We start from the raw sequence: 19,468 nt of genomic DNA, 5'->3' as shown, positions 1-19,468 counted from the left end.
CTAAGAAGGTTTGCTATAGTGGTTTGTCTTTTAGTTCAATGGTCGGCTAATATACTTGATTGTGAAAGGCCTTAAGAAATGAATGATAAAATGGAATTCATATCATAAGTGTAATTTTTCCACTTGCATTGGAGGGGATTAATTGTTGATTTATGCTGTTACTTGCCCTCCTCTTGAAGATCTCCCAAATTGTAGGCATTCTAGCACAAAGCCATCTTGTAAGGGCATCAATTGGTAAGAATGTCTACCTCAATGTGTTGTGGTAATTTTTTCTTGGGCATCACCCTAGCAAGGAACCTCTTCAATTATCTCAATGAACTTAGTTTGATGACCCAAATTTATCTCCTTTGTGGCTCTAAAGTTCTTCATGGGTTATGGCTTGACACTCTCCCACATTGTCCCCCTCATCATCTACCACTTAAAGAGGAAGTACCTTTACAAGAACAAGTGTTTATCTATAATGATGTAGCCATGGCCGACAATGCACATGGTTTACTAGATGGATTCCCTCACCTTACTGCGGATGTAGATGTTTTATTGAGGATGATACAGTTATTATAACTCCTTGCGCACCTTGGAATATTACCTTTCCATGCACGGGAAATACACATAAGCAAGAGGTTTCTTTTTAATAAAATGAACACTAAAGTTAATATCAATAAGCCTTATGTGTGAATGTGGCAAGAACCTTGGTATTGCACCAAGCTCTACTTGTTGTTGGGAGCACACTTGGTCTTGCGCTAGTGTGGTGCACTAGTTGCGGGGGTTTTGATCAAATCAAACACTAAAAATGGCATACGACATGTTGGGTTTGATGATCTAGCTAGCTCATCTATGCCTACTGCATGGAGTACATAGAATGCAAAATTCACCTCTGTGGTGGAAACTCTCGGGGTAGATGACTTGATGAACTTGAATGGTAAGTAACTGGCTAGTTCTTGATGTATTATCTTGAAATATGGTGTCAATGGAAAAATGATAATAATATTGAAAGAATTAAGCATGAGAGGGTCGAGGAGACGCTTAGTTGGGATACTACCAAGATGCCTGTAAGACCCAATGAGAAGGCATGAGGTTTGAAGGAAGCCGAGCGAGGTCTTGACAACGATATTAATATTGAAAGAATGAGGCATGAGATGTGCAGAGGAGATGTTTAGATGAGGATACTACGGAGATGCCTGTAAGACCCAGTGAGACAAGGCGGCACGAGGTCTAGAGGAAGCCCATGCAAGGTCTCGATCATGTCACCTTCTGTAAGTCCTAAAACAAGTTATGAGGGGCCAGAGAAAGAGTCTTGCAGTAAGGATACTACCGAGATGCCTGTAAGACCTAGTGAGAAGGTATGAGGTCTAGAGGAAGCCCTATTGAAGATCCCTACTGAGTCGCCTATAAGTCCTAGATAAAGATGCATGGAAGCCAGAGGAGAAAGCTTAGTGAGCCCGTAAGACCTAGTGAGAATGCATGAGGTCTAGATAAAAGGTTCACTAAGGTATCTAACCAAGTTGCCTAATGTTATGGTGTTATGGTTGTATGTTTATCTTATATCTTTTATCTTGTCTTGATCCATGTCTCCTACTCCATGCTCATGTGTACATGTGTACTCCATGTCTATGTGTCTTCCCCCATAATAGCAAGGCCATGCTAACACTTGGCGATATGACTATTGGGCTACCCATGTGACTATTGGGCTCCCATAACCTCCACAAGATCCTACCTCCCCACTAGCCCTCTTGTAACCACTTCTTGATATGACATCTTGTAATAACCAAATCCCACAACTCATTAGCCTAAGCTAATTCTACTAATGCTAGGGGGTGTTCAAACCCAAGATAATGTCAAAATGCTAGGGAGTGTTTACACCCGTCAATGCTATTTAGTTAGAAGTATACTATCTTCTATCAATGCCAAGTACATCATCGTAAGAGAAGCTTCCTAAATTGAACACGAAACTTAAGAAGAGAGACTGATAAGCACAATAATGTTCACAAACTAGAATAGTCATAACGAAAGAAATGGAGTGAAGTATTGACCTAGTTATTATATGAGGAAGAAACAAGAATAATGGATGCACTCTATGACTGCAATTGGAGAAAACGATGTTTCATGATTTCTTACCATGGTAACATGAGAGTACAAAGAACACGTTGAAACTTTTTATTTACGATTTACAAGGTTACTTACAACTAATGTTAACAATATAAGATGCAAGTCTAATGTGCTTACAACAATATAAGATGTAAGCCAGTAAACTCTAAATGGGGTAGATACTTGTCCCAATTAGATTGTTTTTTTACTAACATATGCTGAAAACACATCCTCCAAGACTTGGTTAACTCACTTTGTCTGACCATCTGATTTAGGATGATTTGTTGTACCTATGCTGAGATTAGTGTTCAATTTCTTAAACATTGCACACCAAAAATGCTTATCAAACTTTCTATCTCTATCAGAAACTATATCAACACAGTAGGCAAACTGCATAGCTGATAGAGATTCTCTACAAAGAGTCTAGCCAACTCAGACATTTTGACATCTTTTCGGGTGCAAATGGATCTCACCATCTTTGTAAGTCAGTCTACTATTACCCAAACTGAGTCATGTCCTTGTGAGAAAGAAGAGATGAGAGAAGAGACAATGTACTAAAGAACTCATCAATGAACCACCAGCCAACTTGATTAGAAATGAACTACAATGCCTCATATATATAGGAAAGTTCCTCCACCCTTTCCTCCACCCAAAAATGTGTAAATAGGAAAAAATGGAAATGAATGCTATAAATCCCAAAAATGCCTAGAGGCTAAAGAATGTGCCACTAGCGTGACACCATCTGGAGATGACACCTATCCAACACCTCCTCTTCAGGTCGAGATGGGAGGACCAACGCCAACGCGCTGAAGAAGATAATCCAAGGTAGGACAATACTCAAGCTGAATGCAACCTTCAGAAATCCAATCACGAACAAAATGAAAATGAACATCAACGTGTTTGGATCGTCCTCGAATAACTGGATTTTTGGCTAAAGCAATAGCACTCTGTGAATCTAAGTAGATGAGAGAGTAGATGAACATCTAAGGTGATTCAGAATTTGAGAAAGAGTATCAGACTTCTTAGGTAAGAAATAAACCCATGATTTGTGAGAGAAGTCATCCACAAGAAGCATATAATACTTGGCTCCACCAAGCGATTGTACTTCCATAGGTCCTGCAAGATCAGCATGAATAAGCTCAAGTATGCATGTGGCCCTATGAGTAGCCTCCTCTAGAAAAGAAGCCCGATGTTGCTTTCCTTGAGCACAAGAAGAACAATATATGATGGTGAGGTTTCTAAAGCTTTGGTAGACCTGTAACCATGTCATGTGAGACAAGATGTTGCAAAGTAGCAAGAGGAACATGGCCAAAGCGGAAATGCCATAGATCACTATCTTCATTAGAAACAAGTGCTTTAGGAGAAGCAAATAATTGATGAAGATGAGACTCATGTGGTGGCAACTGTGCTGTAAAAGAGCTTATATGATAAAGCCCAGCATTTTGATAACCATGTGCCACACAAGAAAGTGACTGTCTATCAATGATTTCAATCACTTCATCATCAAAGTAAACCCCAAGACCTTTAGAAGTAGCCTTAGAGATAGAAAATAAATTTGGCAGACATCTTAGGCACATGCAAAACATCATGTAAGATAGCATCTCCAAAAGAAACATCACCAATACCAATCACAGGGAGAGACGAAGCATCACCAATGTGTACTGATGAAGAGATAGACTTATAGTTTTCCAATAAGGAAGAACTATTCGTCATGTGAGAGGTAGCACCACTATCGGCAATCCACTCATCCGCAGTATGCATATCAAGATCTTTGATTACCACAAGTGATGTGTCACATGAAGAAGTAGAAGACATAGCAACATATGCAATCTTGGCATTACCGTCTTCCTTCTTGTCTTTGTTTTTGTCGTGAGAAGATGTTGCTGTAGAAGAACCCTTAGATTTGGATTCAAGGTCAGCTTTTACCTTCTTGGATGCCACCTTCTTAGCAAAACAACGATCCTCCGTATGGCCACTACGACCACACAAAGTGCACTCCTTGGAAGAATCCTTTGATTTGTCCTTGTCGCCTTTAGTTGAAGAATCTTTAGCATTGGAATCAGAGCCTTTGAGTTGTTCATTCCCCCTTGCCTTTGCCTTTGCCCTTGCCTTGGCGGCTTACAAAAGCCGAGTCCTTTTTGTTTTACTTGCGACGCGTAAGGCACTTATCATGAAGAAGACCCATAGTCTCTTCAAAGGAAGGGAAAGTAACTCAAAGAAAGATGTTATCTTTGAACGATTCAAAAGAAGAAGGCAATTTACCAAGTAGGTTGTGGACTGGATTGCTTACCAATGTACCAAACTCTTCAAGTTGCTGCTTGATTTGATTGAATTCTCCAAGCTTCTCCACTATGTTGTCAGATTTGAAGATAGAAAGCTTATCCAAATCTTCTTCCAACTTAGCCATCTTAACCGTTGAAAGTCTTCCATATTGCATTTGTATAGCGTGCCATAATTGTTGAGCCGTACTCCTTGTAGAGAGAAATTGAGACAAAACCGATGTAGACGTGCCATGCACAAGTAAAGCTTTGACTTGTGCATCCATATAGGTTTGATATTGAGAAGGCACCATATGAGAAGAAGTGATTATAGACCACACCCCGGCACTTTCCAAAAGAAGTTGCATAAACAAGGACCAAGTGTGGTAGTTGTTTGGGGTAAGCTTTTGTGAATCGAAAAGACTTGGAAGGCTCAAAGATTGAGTGAATGGGTTAAAGGGCTGATATGATTGAGTGGGGAGAGGAGTAGAAGTGGAAGTAGTAGAAGAAGGAATCATAGTAGATGAAGTTGCCATAAAAGGCATAGATGTGGTGTAGGGGGATATACCATAGAGGGCATAGAAGTATGTGGATAGGAAGGCATAAAGGACTAAGAAGAAAGAGTGAAAGGATCCTTAGAAGATAATGGATATGATGAAAAAGAGAAAGTAGAAGCACCTACCGAAGAAGGAATTGCACCAACCTCTGTTGTAGTATTTGCCGGTCCAACCGTCGTAGGAGATGTAGGATCCATAGTATCTTCAAGTTTGCCTTTGTCTTTTGGAGTAGAGGACTTCCGAGATCCCATAGGGAGAGGAGGGTAGGAAAACACAAGGGAAGAAGTGTCGTACCTCCAAAAATGCAGCCAATAGATGGGCTATCCACCAAGAAAGTATCTCCAAAATATACACAAAGATAGTGCAAAAACGCAGCCACAAAACACAGCCGATATATGAACCAATAGACTCCGTAGAAACCACCAAAAGAGGGTTGAGAATGTAGCCTTAGGTAGAAGGAGTATGGAGGAGTTGATTGTCTACAAAAATACAAACACAAAGTGTGTAGCAAAGTGGAATTTTCAGCCGGTAGAAAGGTGTAGAAAAGAGGATGAATATGTACCTTAAAACACCATGAAGAGGGCTGAAGTTGATGATGAAAACGCAGCCAAGAAATCTCTCCACAAGAAGCCTCCAAAAAAATGCTACCGCATGTAGGGAAAACTAGTTGACAATGTTTTCACCACAAGTAGAGTTGTAGGACTCGGATTGAAAGGCTTTAAAAACACACTTGTAGAGGAAGGTAAGGGGCTGGTTTGAAGCCTCTTGCATCATTGAATGAGTGCAAGGATGATGAGTAAGGGCTTCTGCAAAAAACGCAAGCAGAAATTCTGCATGCAGACAGTCTGCAAAGAATAACTCAAAAACGGTGAGTAATTTGCGAAAACTTTTAGAGGAAGGTAAGGGGCTAGTTTGAAGCCTCTTGCATCATTGAATGAGTGCAAGGATGATGAGTAAGGGCTTCTGCAAAAAACGCAAGAAGAAATTCTGCATGCAGACAGTCTGCAAAGAATAACTCAAAAACGGTGAGTAATTTGCGAAAACTTTTTTCTGCAAAGTTGTAGACCACGATGATTCCAGTAGAGTGCATGGGCACAATCCTCAAAAACACATTCGTTTAGCAAATAATCAAAGAATGAAAAAATGCAATTAAAAGCGGGGTTGTTGAAGAGGACTAGCGGTAGAGAGGAAGAAGGATAAGGAGGATCTATGTGCGCCACCACCTTGCTTTGATACCATGTGAGAAAGAAGAGATGAGAGAAGAGACAATAATGTACTCAAGAACTCATCAATGAACCACTAGCCAACTTGATTAGAAATGACCTACAATGCCTCATATATATAGGAAAGTTCCTCCACCCTTTCCTCCACCCAAAAATGTGTAAATAGGAAAAAATGGAAATGAATGCTATAAATCCCAAAAATGCCTATAGGCTAAAGAATGTGCCACTAGCATGACACCATCTGGAGATAACACCTATCCAATAGTCCTCGATGTGTTTTGGGTAATCCAACTATAAAGTCTATAGATATACTTTCCCACTTACCTTGAGGAATATCTAAAGGACGTAATAAGCCTCCATATGGTGTCATCTCCAGATAGGTGTCATCTCTAGAAAAACCCTCATAATGGAAAAGTTAGAAAAACCCTTCTCGACAATGGATTTATCACTTCCACATAGTGAAGAGCTTGTTGCCACCGGACACAGCAATGGTGTCCCAAGCTCATCGGTGTCTAAATCCCCTAGTTCAAAACTAGGTAGAGTCTATGGATCTCATAGACCAGCACTTGACTCAATAGACATATGAGGTGCCACCAAAGAACTAGTCAATCTCTCTTTATTCTTAAGTGCTACTAACCATGCTTATCTGAAGGCAAGAGTAAAACTCGCACTTATCTTTCGATGGCCCAAGTGCTCTGTTTCTTGTTTTTTTCAACTATGACATTGTTCACATAAATGCTTTGTACGACCAAGATTCAAACCGAGTGGGAGCTGCTGCTAATGTCTTATTGTAGACAGTCCATCCCAAAAACAAACAAATTAGCTAAACAACAAGGCATAAATGCAACACACAAAGCAAACAAGAGTAGAACAAAGCAAATCTTTTTGTATTTTGCAATAAATAAGATCCACATCATTGTTTTGGCACTGGTTGTGCCCCATTTCCTAGCAGGCCTTGGACAATTATTATATATCATACAATCCTTTTTGTATTGAACTCCTTTAAAGGGGTACACCATTTTTCTCCTCAAGAACCTCTATTCTCCTCAAGTTATCAACCCGATAGGGTATGCCATAGATTGTGTAAACAAGAAGAGAACAACATGGATTGTGTAAACAAGAAGAGAACAACATGGCCACCTGGAGTTCAACCAAAACTATATGTTCCCTAGACAATATTACAGTTCCATAATGTACTCCATGGGCTTGTATGCAATGAGAATTACAACAGGAAGAAGCCCATAACTTGGAACTTCATGGAGAGTATTTATTGCTTTGAAGTAGATGCATCCACCCTGTTGGGATGAAAAGATTGGAGGATAAAGAGAGCTAGAGCACTTGCAAGCGCGCACACACACACACACAATGGATAAGAGAACACACAAGATATGGAAGGCTGAATTTCTTCTTCTTCTTCTTCTTCACCAAAAGTGTCTACATAAAGATAAGAAAACCCAAACATAAGTAGTACAAGGTATGTACATGCGGTCCATAATGTGAACACACTAAATAGGTAAGAATAAGATGAGTATGCCATAACTCCGGGTGGACTAAGTGGATGTGGTCCAGCTATAGAATCACTAGCAAATATCCATTGTGTCGGTCACCAACCGTGCCAGTGAAGTGAATGCCGTAACGATCACCGAGGCCGGTCACTTGAGCTTGACATCTCAACACTCCCCCTCAAGCTCAACTCTATCTCATGGACTTCAAGCATAGTCCGGAATCTACAAAGCTTTTCAACTCTCAGGGCCTTGGTAGAAATATCTGCTACTTGCTCCTCTGTGAAAAGCTTAAGAGCAATACATGTCAACTCATGTTGAGCTTGACATCTCAACACTCCCTCTCAAGCTCAACTCTATCTCATGGACTTCAAGCATAGTCCGGAATCTACAAAGCTTTTCAACTCTCAGGGCCTTGGTAGAAATATCTGCTACTTGCTCCTCTGTGAAAAGTTTAAGAGCTATGCATATCACTAGAACAATAAATAAATCATGTGAAAAGGATGTCCCAAAATGAACATGAGGGTGCAACATAGAAAGAAGAAAATTCCTAGAATTTTAAGAGCCAATAATATTACTGACATACTAACAAGGGCTACCCAAATCTTACTATGGGCATGCCTTGCATCTGGCTATAGATCGGTCTCAAACTATACCGCTTAACCTTAAACTCCCACTTCATGCCATAGCATAAACCATCCACACCTTTTCACTCTGGAAATAGCTTCATTGCCAATGTGGGTGATGGAAGGATGCCATCACCATTAGGATGGGTCAACAAGATTTCACCCACCTGCCTATTGTAAGGTGCTTTGCCATCTTACCACCTTCGAAGAATGCACATTGAGGGTGCAAGGGACTACAATTATGGGTCTTTGCCTATGATCTTTGCATAAGGGACATCATGCTAAGAATAAGAGGAAACATACAAAAGAGCTATGCATAGCTCCTTATGCAAAGTTTAAGAGCTATATATATCACTAGAATAATAAATAAATCATGTGAAAAGGATGTCCCAAAATGAACACAAGGGTGCAACATAGAAAGAATAAAATTCCTAGAATTTTAAGAGGCAATATTACTGACATACTAACAAGGGCTACCCAAATCTTACTATGGGCATGCCTTGCACTAGCTATAGATTGGTCTCAAACTATACCGCTTAACCTCAAACTAGCTATAGATTGGTCTCAAACTATACCGCTTAACCTTAAACTTCCACTTCATGACATAGCATAAACCATCCACACCTTTTCACTCCAAAAATAGCTTCACTGCCAATGTGGGTGATGGAAGGATGCGGCCACCATTAGGATGGGTCAACAAGGTTTCACCCACCCGACCTATTGTAAGGTGCTTTGCCATCTTACCACCTTCAAATGGACATTGAGGGTGCAAGGGACTACAATTATGGGTCTTTGCCTATGATCTTTGTATATAAGGGACATCATGCTAAGAATAAGAGGATGCATACAAAAGAGCTATGCATAGCTCCTTATGCAAAGTTTAAGAGCTATGCATAGCTCCTTATGCAAAGTTTAAGAGCTATACATATCACTAGAACAATAAATAAATCATGTGAAAAGGATGTCCCAAAATGAACGCGAGGGTGCGACATAGTAAGAAGAAACCTCCTAGAATTTTAAGAGGCAATATTACTCATATACTATACTAGTAGGGTTACAAGTGCATGTCTATACTCCTAATCAACTATCGCTTGAATTCACCAAGCAAAATGAAAACAATCAAGGTGAATATACTAACTTTGTATATCCGTTATTCAGTAGATCCTAGGATTGAAAAAGTCAAAAGAATTTTGTACAAAGCGGTTTGGGAACGAGAACATTGTTGTGCATGCGGTGATCTTTCAAGCGTTGTGTTGACCTTTTTAAAAGAGAGAAGAAAACAACGATGGTTAGTGGATCAGTGAACACGATGGTTAATGCTTGGGCACATTTTACATTGTCTTGCACCACAAAGAGGTGCAGTCACATCAAGCTTGCATATACATATCTATACACACACACACATGTTTCAACATGTCATGGCTTAACATGGACAAATTAAGGGTCTATTTAACTGGCTTGGCTTGGCTTAGCCCGTTTTAGGTCATAGCTCATAAACATAACCACTTTATTGTTATTAAAGTAGGTAGGAAAGTAAGACATAAGGCCCGTGGCAACATCATTTGTTATCGAACTACACATTCTTTGTAGAAACAGACACACATATCATGTACATTTAGAAATAGTCAATGTATTGTATTCGACAAAAGACGGTTGGATGGACTAGCTAATCTTGGTGTAGGTGTGCGTGCTGTGCAAGATTCTGGCGCAAGCCTTGGATTGTGAGAAGAAAAAAGCAGCATTAATTAATGGTAGCATGCAAGAACAGGGGGAGCCCTACAAAACTCATTATTACTTCAAAAAAGAACGTCAAGCTGACGAGGATTCGCTCATCCAGTAAGTAGAAGTAGTTCTTCATTCATTCGTTTGGGAATCGTCTCTTTCTGAGACCCTTGGCGAACTCTGCGAGCTTAGCTCGGTCAGGCAAGCATGCTGCCGGAGGGGAGGCTTCAAAGGCCTTTAGCCAAGCTTGAAAGCGGGGCAGCTTCCCGAAGTCCCATTCAAAGCCTGCCACAGACTCCAATGCAGGCAGCCACACAACGAGGGGCGCCAACACCACATCAACAAAGCCCACTTGAGAGCCCCCAAAGTAAGGAAGGTCTGAGTCCTTTGCAAAGGCCCCCTCCAAGGTACTCAGATATCCCTTGCTCTCCTCTATAATTGCTCCAAACTCCTCCCTTGGCTCCCGAATAAGCTTCAAGAGAACCTCTAGAACCTGTCCACCAAAAGTAGTAACTAGAGGTCTTAGTTCAAGTGTATCTTCTCAATGCAAGGTTAGCACGATATATATTGGCTCTAATAATTAGCCCCCGCCTTAATTAATGCGTACCTTTTTATCACAGAAATCTGCCCAGAAACGAGCCATAGCCTTGTGGTAGGGGTCCTTGGGTAGCAAGTCTTTGCCATCGGGGGACGGGAAGGCCTCGTCAAGGTACTCCACGATGATGAGGGATTCGGAGATGGGTTTGCCCTTGTGGAGGAGGACGGGGACCTTCTTGTGAACAGGGTTCGACTGCAGGAGGAGGGGGCTCTTATTGTTAGGCCCAAGCTCTTGGGGAACGCTAGTGTAGGCGATGCCCTTGGCAGCAAGAGCCACTTGAGCACGCATCACGTAGGGGCTGGCCCAAACGTCCAGTAGCTGAACATCAATATGATTGTCTCCGGTAGTCGCCATGAAAGCTTGAATATATGTATCTCTCACCTTTCTAATTGTAATAAATGGAGGTCCTCTCACCTTTCTAATTGGTAAATGGAGGTTGACTGTTGTAGTGGTGGTGAAGCAGCGATCATCGCCCTTTATAAGACGCCAATCTGTGCCTGACGTCATCCACTGCGTCACTTTCACTCCGACCTTTAAAAGTCCAAGGTGCTCTGCTTCGGAAGGTTCGCGCACTCTTTCTCGCATGCACTACTACTACTACCTTCTTCTTAGACCTACATTGCTTTTTCTCATTGCGCATGCCCTTACGTATGCGAGTTCAAAACTCATGTACTAATTTACTCCATTTCTCAACTCATGTACATGCACTCCATTTCCTCACGCCCTTTGAGATTCTTCACACCCATCCACAACAACTTGATCTCCCCCCACCATCTAGCTTTGTCCCCCTACTAACCCCCATCACATCACCTGCTGAAAGTTAAAAAATTCAGTTTTCCTCTAGAAAAGCCATTGTACCTCCAAAAAGGTACTTCTATATTATTCTATAGTGAAAAAAAGAGAGGAATTTTCAAGCTCTCTAGCCCTTTTCTGTGCTCTCTAACTGATTACACCTTCCTCGATAAAGAGGGCAAAATTTACGAATAGGTGGCAGAGGTTAGAAACAATCAGGCGGGATTAAATGGAGCAATAAGAGTGTGGTGTCCAAGAAAGAGATTCATATCCCTGGACTACCTCAATCTTCATGGTAGTCTCTAGTGCTTGGTATTGAAGTGGAGGGCATCCATGTCTTGCTTATGTGTGTGGGCTAGCTCCTCCTGGTGGGTGGCTTTGATGGCCGCGAGATTGATTAAGCTTCCGACACTCTTCCTAGATATACTCATCTCGACACTTGAGATCTTGTTGTTATCAAAGGATATGGCACTTAAAAGTATCGACCACATGGTTGATAAGCTCGACCCACAACTGAAATGCTTGGGGGAGTTGAAAAGTCATGGGTTGGGTCCGATGGAATGAGATGATCCATAAGAGATCAAACTATGGCATCCTTGTTAGTTTGCAACAATAAGGCTATGGAACTATTAAAGCAAGAGAAAAAGAAACTTCAAGAAGAGCACAAAAAGGTGAAATCTAAGTTGTCTCACATAAAATGCACTCCAATGGGATATAAACGAAGAAAGTGACAATTTCTTCCCATCAATTCTAGGAATGCAAGGAGGTGCACAAAAGAGATGGCCTTAAGGTGAGAACATTTGTTTATGAATATTATGTAGTTTTTCCTATTGTTATATATGTTTACAATAATGTTTTATTCATCATGTCTTTATGAATATTATTTTAATGTGCTTTGTTATATGGATTTCTTTCATGATACTAGTGGAGAAGGTGGAGATATAGATCTAGAGTTGCTAAAGGCATATTTGAAGCAATGCCAATTGCTTTGAATCTTGAGAGATCCTCACAAGAAGCTTCGTCAAGAAACACTAAATGAAGCTACAGGTGATATCTTATCATGTTTAGAAGTGGATGAAGTGTATATGGCATGTGACAATACTGATGTTAGATATAAAGGCTATGAAGCAATTTTTGGAGTGTTGTTTGAAACCATATAAAGCATAAGGTTCTTCCAATTCCACATATATTGAGGGTTGCAAGGAGGAGAAAATTTTAACAATTTCAAGTATTATTGGAGAATAGTTTTTCATTATTGGAGAATATGTAAGTATAGCACGTGAGTTCAAATGAAGGGGGTTTTTAATTCAAAATTACAAGGTAAATTTATAGAAATACATTTAGTGAAGGGGTTTTTAAAAAACCCTGTAATTCCATAAAGAAAAAGGGGTCATTTTATTCATACAAAATTCATAGATAAGGGGTTTTTTAAAGACTCGTTGAATGCACATGATACATAGGGTTTCTTAGTAGTACACCCCTCGATAAAGAAACCCAAAATGTACTGCAATGGGTTTTTGAAAGAAAACCCTATCAAGACATTAGACAAGTTGTTGGGGCGAGACTCTCCACGTAGAGGGAGTTGGGAATTTCAAGGTTAGTAGGCACATGGGTGGTGATTTGAAAACTATTAAGTGTATGTTTAATTGTGATACACATGCAGTAGCATTGTTTCCATATTCATTTTGCATGAAAGCTGGTTTAGAAGTTGTAAAGGATAGTGATAATATACAATGGTTAGGAGGTGGAGCCCTTTCATGCCTAACGTAAGGCAACTCTTAATAGATTGAGAAAAAAATTAGAAATAATTTTTTTTAATTTCCTTGGATAATGTTCACTTTTGTACAACCCATTGTCTTATGGGTATCTTTGATAAGCTTTTGAATCTGTACATTGGCTTTGCTTACACCATGCAGCCTCTAACAAGCAGAGATATGTCCATCTACAAGATTAAAGAGCTTTTAAACTCATTGGGTGTGTGCATGGTGGCAAAGTCAAGATAAAGAAGGATAAGCAAACACCTGATGTTACACAGAAGGTATCAATGAATTGAAGAAAATGTTTAAGCAATATGATTGGAAAATAATCCAATGCAAGGTGGGAGTTATGGAAGAGGTTGTGTCAGTGCACCACCGATCAAGACAAGAATCTTGATTTGGAGAACTCACGATCAAAACTTTGGTTTACTTTTAATAAAATGGTGGTATTGCGGCTACATGATACCATAATGCCAAAAAATAAAAATAAAAAATCACACCTTGGTCGAAGATTTCACAAAGCTTATGTGCAGTGCCTGGAGAGAAACCAATATTGCTCATTATATGGATATTTTATTATTATTTTAGGGTTGTTATTCAACTAGTTTGTTGTAGTTTCACAACACATTTTGTACTCTCATGGGTCATATTTTCTGGAGAAGTATGGTTCATTGGAGATGTGGAGCACACAAGGCATGGAAAAGTCTCACTATGAAGCTCAAGGAGTGTATTTAAAAAATACTCTACATGGAGGCGAGAGAGTAAGAAGTAGTTATCTTATAGAGATGTTCAATTGGTTCTTTCGGTGTACAATGAGAAGATATATTACAACTACTTTGTTGTTGTTTTACACATTTTCTTATACTCTTTATCAGTTTGTAGCACATTTTGTACGCTCATGGCTCATATTTTCTCGATAAGTATGGATTGTTGGAGATCTAGAGAACACAGGGCATGGATAAGTCTCACTATCAAGATCGAGGAGTGTATTTCAAAAATACTTGACATGTAGGCGGGAGAGTAAGAAGTAGTTATCTTATAGAGATGTTAAATTGGTTCTTTCGGTGTACAATGAGACGATATATTACAACTACTTTGTTGTTGTTTTACACATTTTCTTATACTCTTTATCAGTTTGTAGCACATTTTGTACGCTCATGGCTCATATTTTTTGGATAAGTATGGATTGTTGGAGATCTAGAGAACACAGGGCATGGATAAGTCTCACTATCAAGATCGAGGAGTGTATTTCAAAAATACTTGACATGCAGGCGGGAGAGTAAGAAGTAGTTATCTTATAGAGATGTTAAATTGGTTCTTTCGGTGTATAATGAGAAGACACATTAGGAAAATTCTGGACTCAAAAGAGGGCTGTTTCAACAATAATATAATAATAGACACATAGATTGAGTGACATGTAATCTACGAACGAGATTCACCGGTGGTGGGACCTCTGTACAAACCCACCCAAAACGTGGAGAAACTCTTATCTTCATGAAATATTAAAAAAAACCATCACCTTGTCTTAAAATATTTAAAACCGTTTTTTTGTCAGAAACTAACACAATAAAAGAATGTTCCACATTCCTGTGTTAGACGTGGAGCACTAAAAAATTCTTTCCACCACCCCTAGAACTAATGAAGCTTGAATGCTTGGAATAGATAGATACACATTCTCCTGGTTATTCTCTCAACTTGGTTCCACTTTTGAATCTCGAAACATCTTTGGCGCCCAGAAGAACACACCGTCCCTCATTTCATCCTCCCTCCTTGATCCACAAAAGCGGTTAGCCCAATCATCCACTTTCTGCTACTTCTTCTTTCTCATACGTCTGTTAATCTATCATGGAACTCGAAAGTGGACTGAAACGAGCAAGGAGCAGTATCTCATCTGTTGTGTTGTATAACATAAAAGACGAGAACGAAGAATGGATTCCCCAAGTATACAGGAAGTACTCTTGGGTCACTATGCAGCCAGGAAAACAAGGCCACTACCGAGTGAAGGGAAAGGCATCTGAAGACTTGGCCAAACATTGGAAAGGAAGGATCCTTGACTTTAAGATGGCACCAGGAGGGAAAACTGTCAAAGAAGTGTTGATCCAGCATGTATTCATGCAAAAAGAGATCAACGTGGGACCATTGGAAGGACTTCCAAGACACAGACCACATTGTAAGTGCTTGTGTTTTGTATTTCAATGTTGCTTTGAATAAGGTGATTGATATACATTTTTCTGCCTTGCACAGATTTGTACCCATCCAATCTTCAGGAGTGGGAGCCTGCACAATGCTTGACGGGGTTCTTGAATGTCGTACATGGTGAGGTGGGGGAACTTCAATATGAAGGTCGTGCACCAAGTGATCTCGCAAGAAGTAGAACATATTTCTATGACTCATTTTATACCTTGCCCACTCAATCGAGTCGACATGGAAAGTTGGAACGTATTCCGTTGCCCGCACTTGATAGTCCTGAGTGGCCATTGCTTGACACAGAAGTGATAGTCATACAGGACCAAAATGTTTAATGATATTAAATGTGCTATGAAGCCTAGCATTGGTGCAAGAAATGTGCACTTAAGTTTGTTTGTTCCAATTGCATGCTTTGTTCATTTATTTTCTGATTGTAAACAATTGAGAAAAACTAGAACAACTTTTGTGTGCAAAGATGTAGATGAAGCCTGGCTTGATCATTTGTTTGACAAAAGTTGGAGAGTGAAATCATCAAAGGGAGATGATTTGATCGAATGTCGATTGAACACCTCCGACATTACATTTCGGTGAGTGTTAAAACATTATAATGTATTTTTGTGAAACAGTTACAACGCTTATTTGATTATACTCGGAAAATTATCCTAATGATATTTTGGAATCAGATACTATATTGCCAGGCAACATCTGTGCATGTCATTTACTTATAGAAGGTGGCGATGGATCAACAACAACTGGGAAAGCATGGACCAAGATACAAGAGATGGCAGCCACTCTTGCTTGATAGATATAGTTATGATTCGACAGGGTCACCCATCTTTGACATTGGAAGTGGAAGAGAATTGGACTCTCGAATATGTTAGGAAGGAATTAGAAGTAGCTATTCAGAATCCTCCAGATCAATTTTGCTTCAAGCTCGATGGTCGGAAGCTAAGTAAAAGAAGAGAGCATCAGATCATTTGTAAAGATGTTGCAGCCCCACATGAATTGGAGGCACTAGAAGATATATGATGTGACCATGTATACGGTGACAATGTATTTTCCATATGCAATAAACTTATCTATTCAGAACATTGCTTTTGTAATGATTTATTGTTTAAAACAATGTAATGAAGGCAAGAATTCCCCAATTGAATTTTTATGTACACAAAAAAGGCTTAAAGTAAGAAAGCAAGCAGTGAAGGAACACAGTAGCAAATTTGATCCTCTGATTTTCAAATGATAAGTGTATTTACAATTGATGTTCTCTCTCCAATACATGTATAGCTGCATATTTACAAACGTACATTTGTTGGAAGAAGGAAAAAACTATTTATTACTGGAACCCATAGGTATCGGCTTCAGGATGGAGCCAGGGCTCTTCTCCCAAGTATGGAGCCCATGTAAGAGGCTCAGGGGGGCCTATCCCCCCTCGTGGATTGGGCGGGATGAAGTCCACTGGCCCGTCTGGAGGCATAACTTCAGCGACCTCGATCAATTTCGCAATCGTTTCCTCCCTAAACGTTTGGACGTCTAGGTCCACGTAGCGAGACATTGATGGAAACTACCATCACAATTCATCAAGGCATAAATAAGATCAACATGACAATATATAAGAAGATAAACAAGAGCACAAATGCGTATGGGAGCTGAAAATGCTTACATCCTCTGAAGGGAGCTGAAAAATGCTTCGTAGCAGCAACATTGCATTAAGTGCAACCCTCCACCCACAGCTGTAGCCATCTTCTTGTTTGGGGACACTAACCCTTCGGATGGTCGATCGATCCAGGGTGTCGATGTCCATGCTGAGGCTCTCGTAAGCTGCCATTAGTTTCCTGACTCCACTGTAAACAGAGACCAATCATTATCCTGATCAATCCGGACTTCTAACTCAAACAATAATATGTATCTTAATGATTTTTACTTACAGCAAAACATTTCCATGGACACCAGCAGATGTCGAATTTGCAAGGTAAATGACATTTTCTTGCACGTCGACTAGTAGAAGACTCCAATGGGAACTGCACAATAGAATTCTATTAGTTTCAATCCAAAGGAAGACTATATAACTCGTGTACGGTGATTCCTATAAACATCATGCGAGAGAGAGAGAGAGAGAGAGAGAGAGAGAGAGAGACAAACTCACTTTTCATGATATGCCAAAAAAAATACTCGGGCATCGTCCAGCTGGACCTCCCGAAACCAGTTTAGCACATCGAGGTACGGAACTGACTCTACTAGCAACAGTGTTGAGACCAGTGAATCAATCTGGAACACTCGTTGCTGTACATCCTCGGGCAATAGCGAAATAACAAAACTTCACAAGGAAACATATCAAGAGTGAGGCATCAACTTTAAGAGCCAAGAATGAAAAATTGTGGGAGGACAGAGAAAAGAGTATACCTTAAAACACATCTGAGCACTTTGTCGTTGACTTCAGTTTTGGGATCAAACAAAATGTTGATTTCTTCAGCATGAATCGGGAAATAACATCTATGCCCTCTAATATTAAAGGGTACATAGAACTCCGGCAACAAAAATTGCAGCGCCTCCCGATTCATGGCGTGGAGTGCGCGAACATTTTCCCTTTTTGTTTGCAATGCAAGCATTGCAGCTTGATGTTCCCTTTGAGCGCTTGTCATTAAATTTGCCCGAGTCTGATGCTCATGATCTGGACCTCCCTCGGTCACCTCTTCAATTCTCACTTTTTGTACAGGACGGACATCCAAAATTTGTAACATTCGTTCATCAGTAAACGTAACTGGTCTAAGTAACTTATCGTATCTGAAACGAAGGGCTACTAGGCTGAAAAAATCTTTGTTCATTACTGTCACCCTGTGTGCGTGGGCAGCAAGAACGTAACTATCCAAAAAAAATTCGATCATCCAATCTTCTGTGGCCTCTTGCAAGCAAAACAAGGCCGATGCCTTCCACCTAAACAAAATTCCATTCTGCTCACAAATTCTCCTGGCAAGCCTCTGGAAAGGCAATCTGGGAATAGCAGCTGTCGGGTGCTTCATAAACTTTTTGATTTCTCGCAGGGCTGCCGAATGCTCTGCGAAACGCCTTAGTCTAGGCTGCGTTTTGGACAATCGGGAAGGACTGCTTGATTTCCTTGATCTTGAGACTTTCAGAACGCCCATCTTCTTCCCAGTAGATGAGGGAGCTGCATTGTCAATGGGTCTAGCTGTATGCCTTACACGAGCCATCTAAAAACGCAAGAAAAAGCAGAAAACTTTGCTATTCAGTAGTACACGATTAACAATTCACCATAAAGCGAGAGAGGGGGGCCAAGAAAGCAATATGCACTTCCTCGCGTTATGGTGAATCCATTCACCATAACGAGAGATGAAGGCCCACAGAAACACAATAATCCTTCTCGCATTATGGTGAATTCATTGACACCAATAAGAGGCGGATTATCGTGCATTCTTTGAGCTTCGATCTTGCGTTATAGTGATTTGATTCACTATAACGCGAGACTAAGAGCCAGTCAAAGCAAAACAATCCTCCTCGCGTTATAGTGAATCGATCTACTACAACGGGAGGAGGGTTCTCCCGAATCTCTTACCATTCCGTCTTGCAGTTTGGTGATTCGATTCACCATAACACATAGAGCAGTATTGAGATTCTAATGACTCGTCGTCTGCTTTACGGTGAATCGAATCACCATGACAGAGGGCAAACAGTCGAAGAGAAAACAATGGCAGAGGGCAAACAGTCGAAGGAAAAACAAAACAATCAAGTATTATACAAGAAACTCACAAAACAATCAAGTAATACACTTTCATCACATTCTATGAGTGGGAATGGATGGAGACTGTCGTGTAGGAGGTGATTTAATTGACACCAATAAGAGGTGGATTATCGTGAATCCTTTGCCCCTTGGTCATGCGTTATGGTGAATCGATTCACCATAACGCGAGTCTAAGGGCCAGTCAAAGCAAAACAATCCTCCTCGCGTTATAGTGAATCGATTTTCGCGAATCTCTTACGTTTGCCTTCTGCCATGGTGATTCGATCCACCATAAGACATGGAGCTTATTGAGATTCTAATGGCCCGTCGTGTGCTTTAAGGTGAATCGAATCACCATGGCAGAAGGCAAACAGTCGAAGAAGAAACAATGGCACAGGGCAAACAGTCGAAGAAAAAACAAAAAAAAC

At 40.4% G+C, this 19,468-nt stretch overlaps 1 protein-coding gene across 1 annotated transcript in view; it reads right to left on the bottom strand.

Moving 5' to 3' along the window:
• Positions 1-9,970: 9,970 nt before the first annotated feature.
• Positions 9,971-19,468, bottom strand: part of LOC147634490 (putative glutathione S-transferase parC) — a 124,505-nt gene continuing 115,007 nt past the window's right edge. The window contains exons 2-3 of the mRNA XM_086803569.1: positions 10,581-10,985; positions 9,971-10,466 (exon numbers count right to left, since the gene is read on the bottom strand). Of these exons, the coding sequence (XP_086659695.1) occupies positions 10,110-10,466; positions 10,581-10,925 (702 nt within the window). The 5' untranslated portion in view covers positions 10,926-10,985 and the 3' untranslated portion in view covers positions 9,971-10,109. The remainder of the gene's footprint in view (positions 10,467-10,580; positions 10,986-19,468) is intronic.

This window comes from Cibotium barometz, chromosome 10 (assembly GCF_041138505.1).
Source record: "Cibotium barometz isolate CiBa-2024 chromosome 10, ASM4113850v1, whole genome shotgun sequence".
NCBI lineage: Eukaryota > Viridiplantae > Streptophyta > Polypodiopsida > Cyatheales > Cibotiaceae > Cibotium > Cibotium barometz.
The sequence above is the reverse complement of the archived record's forward strand: the minus strand, read 5'-3'. Positions and strand labels throughout refer to the sequence as shown.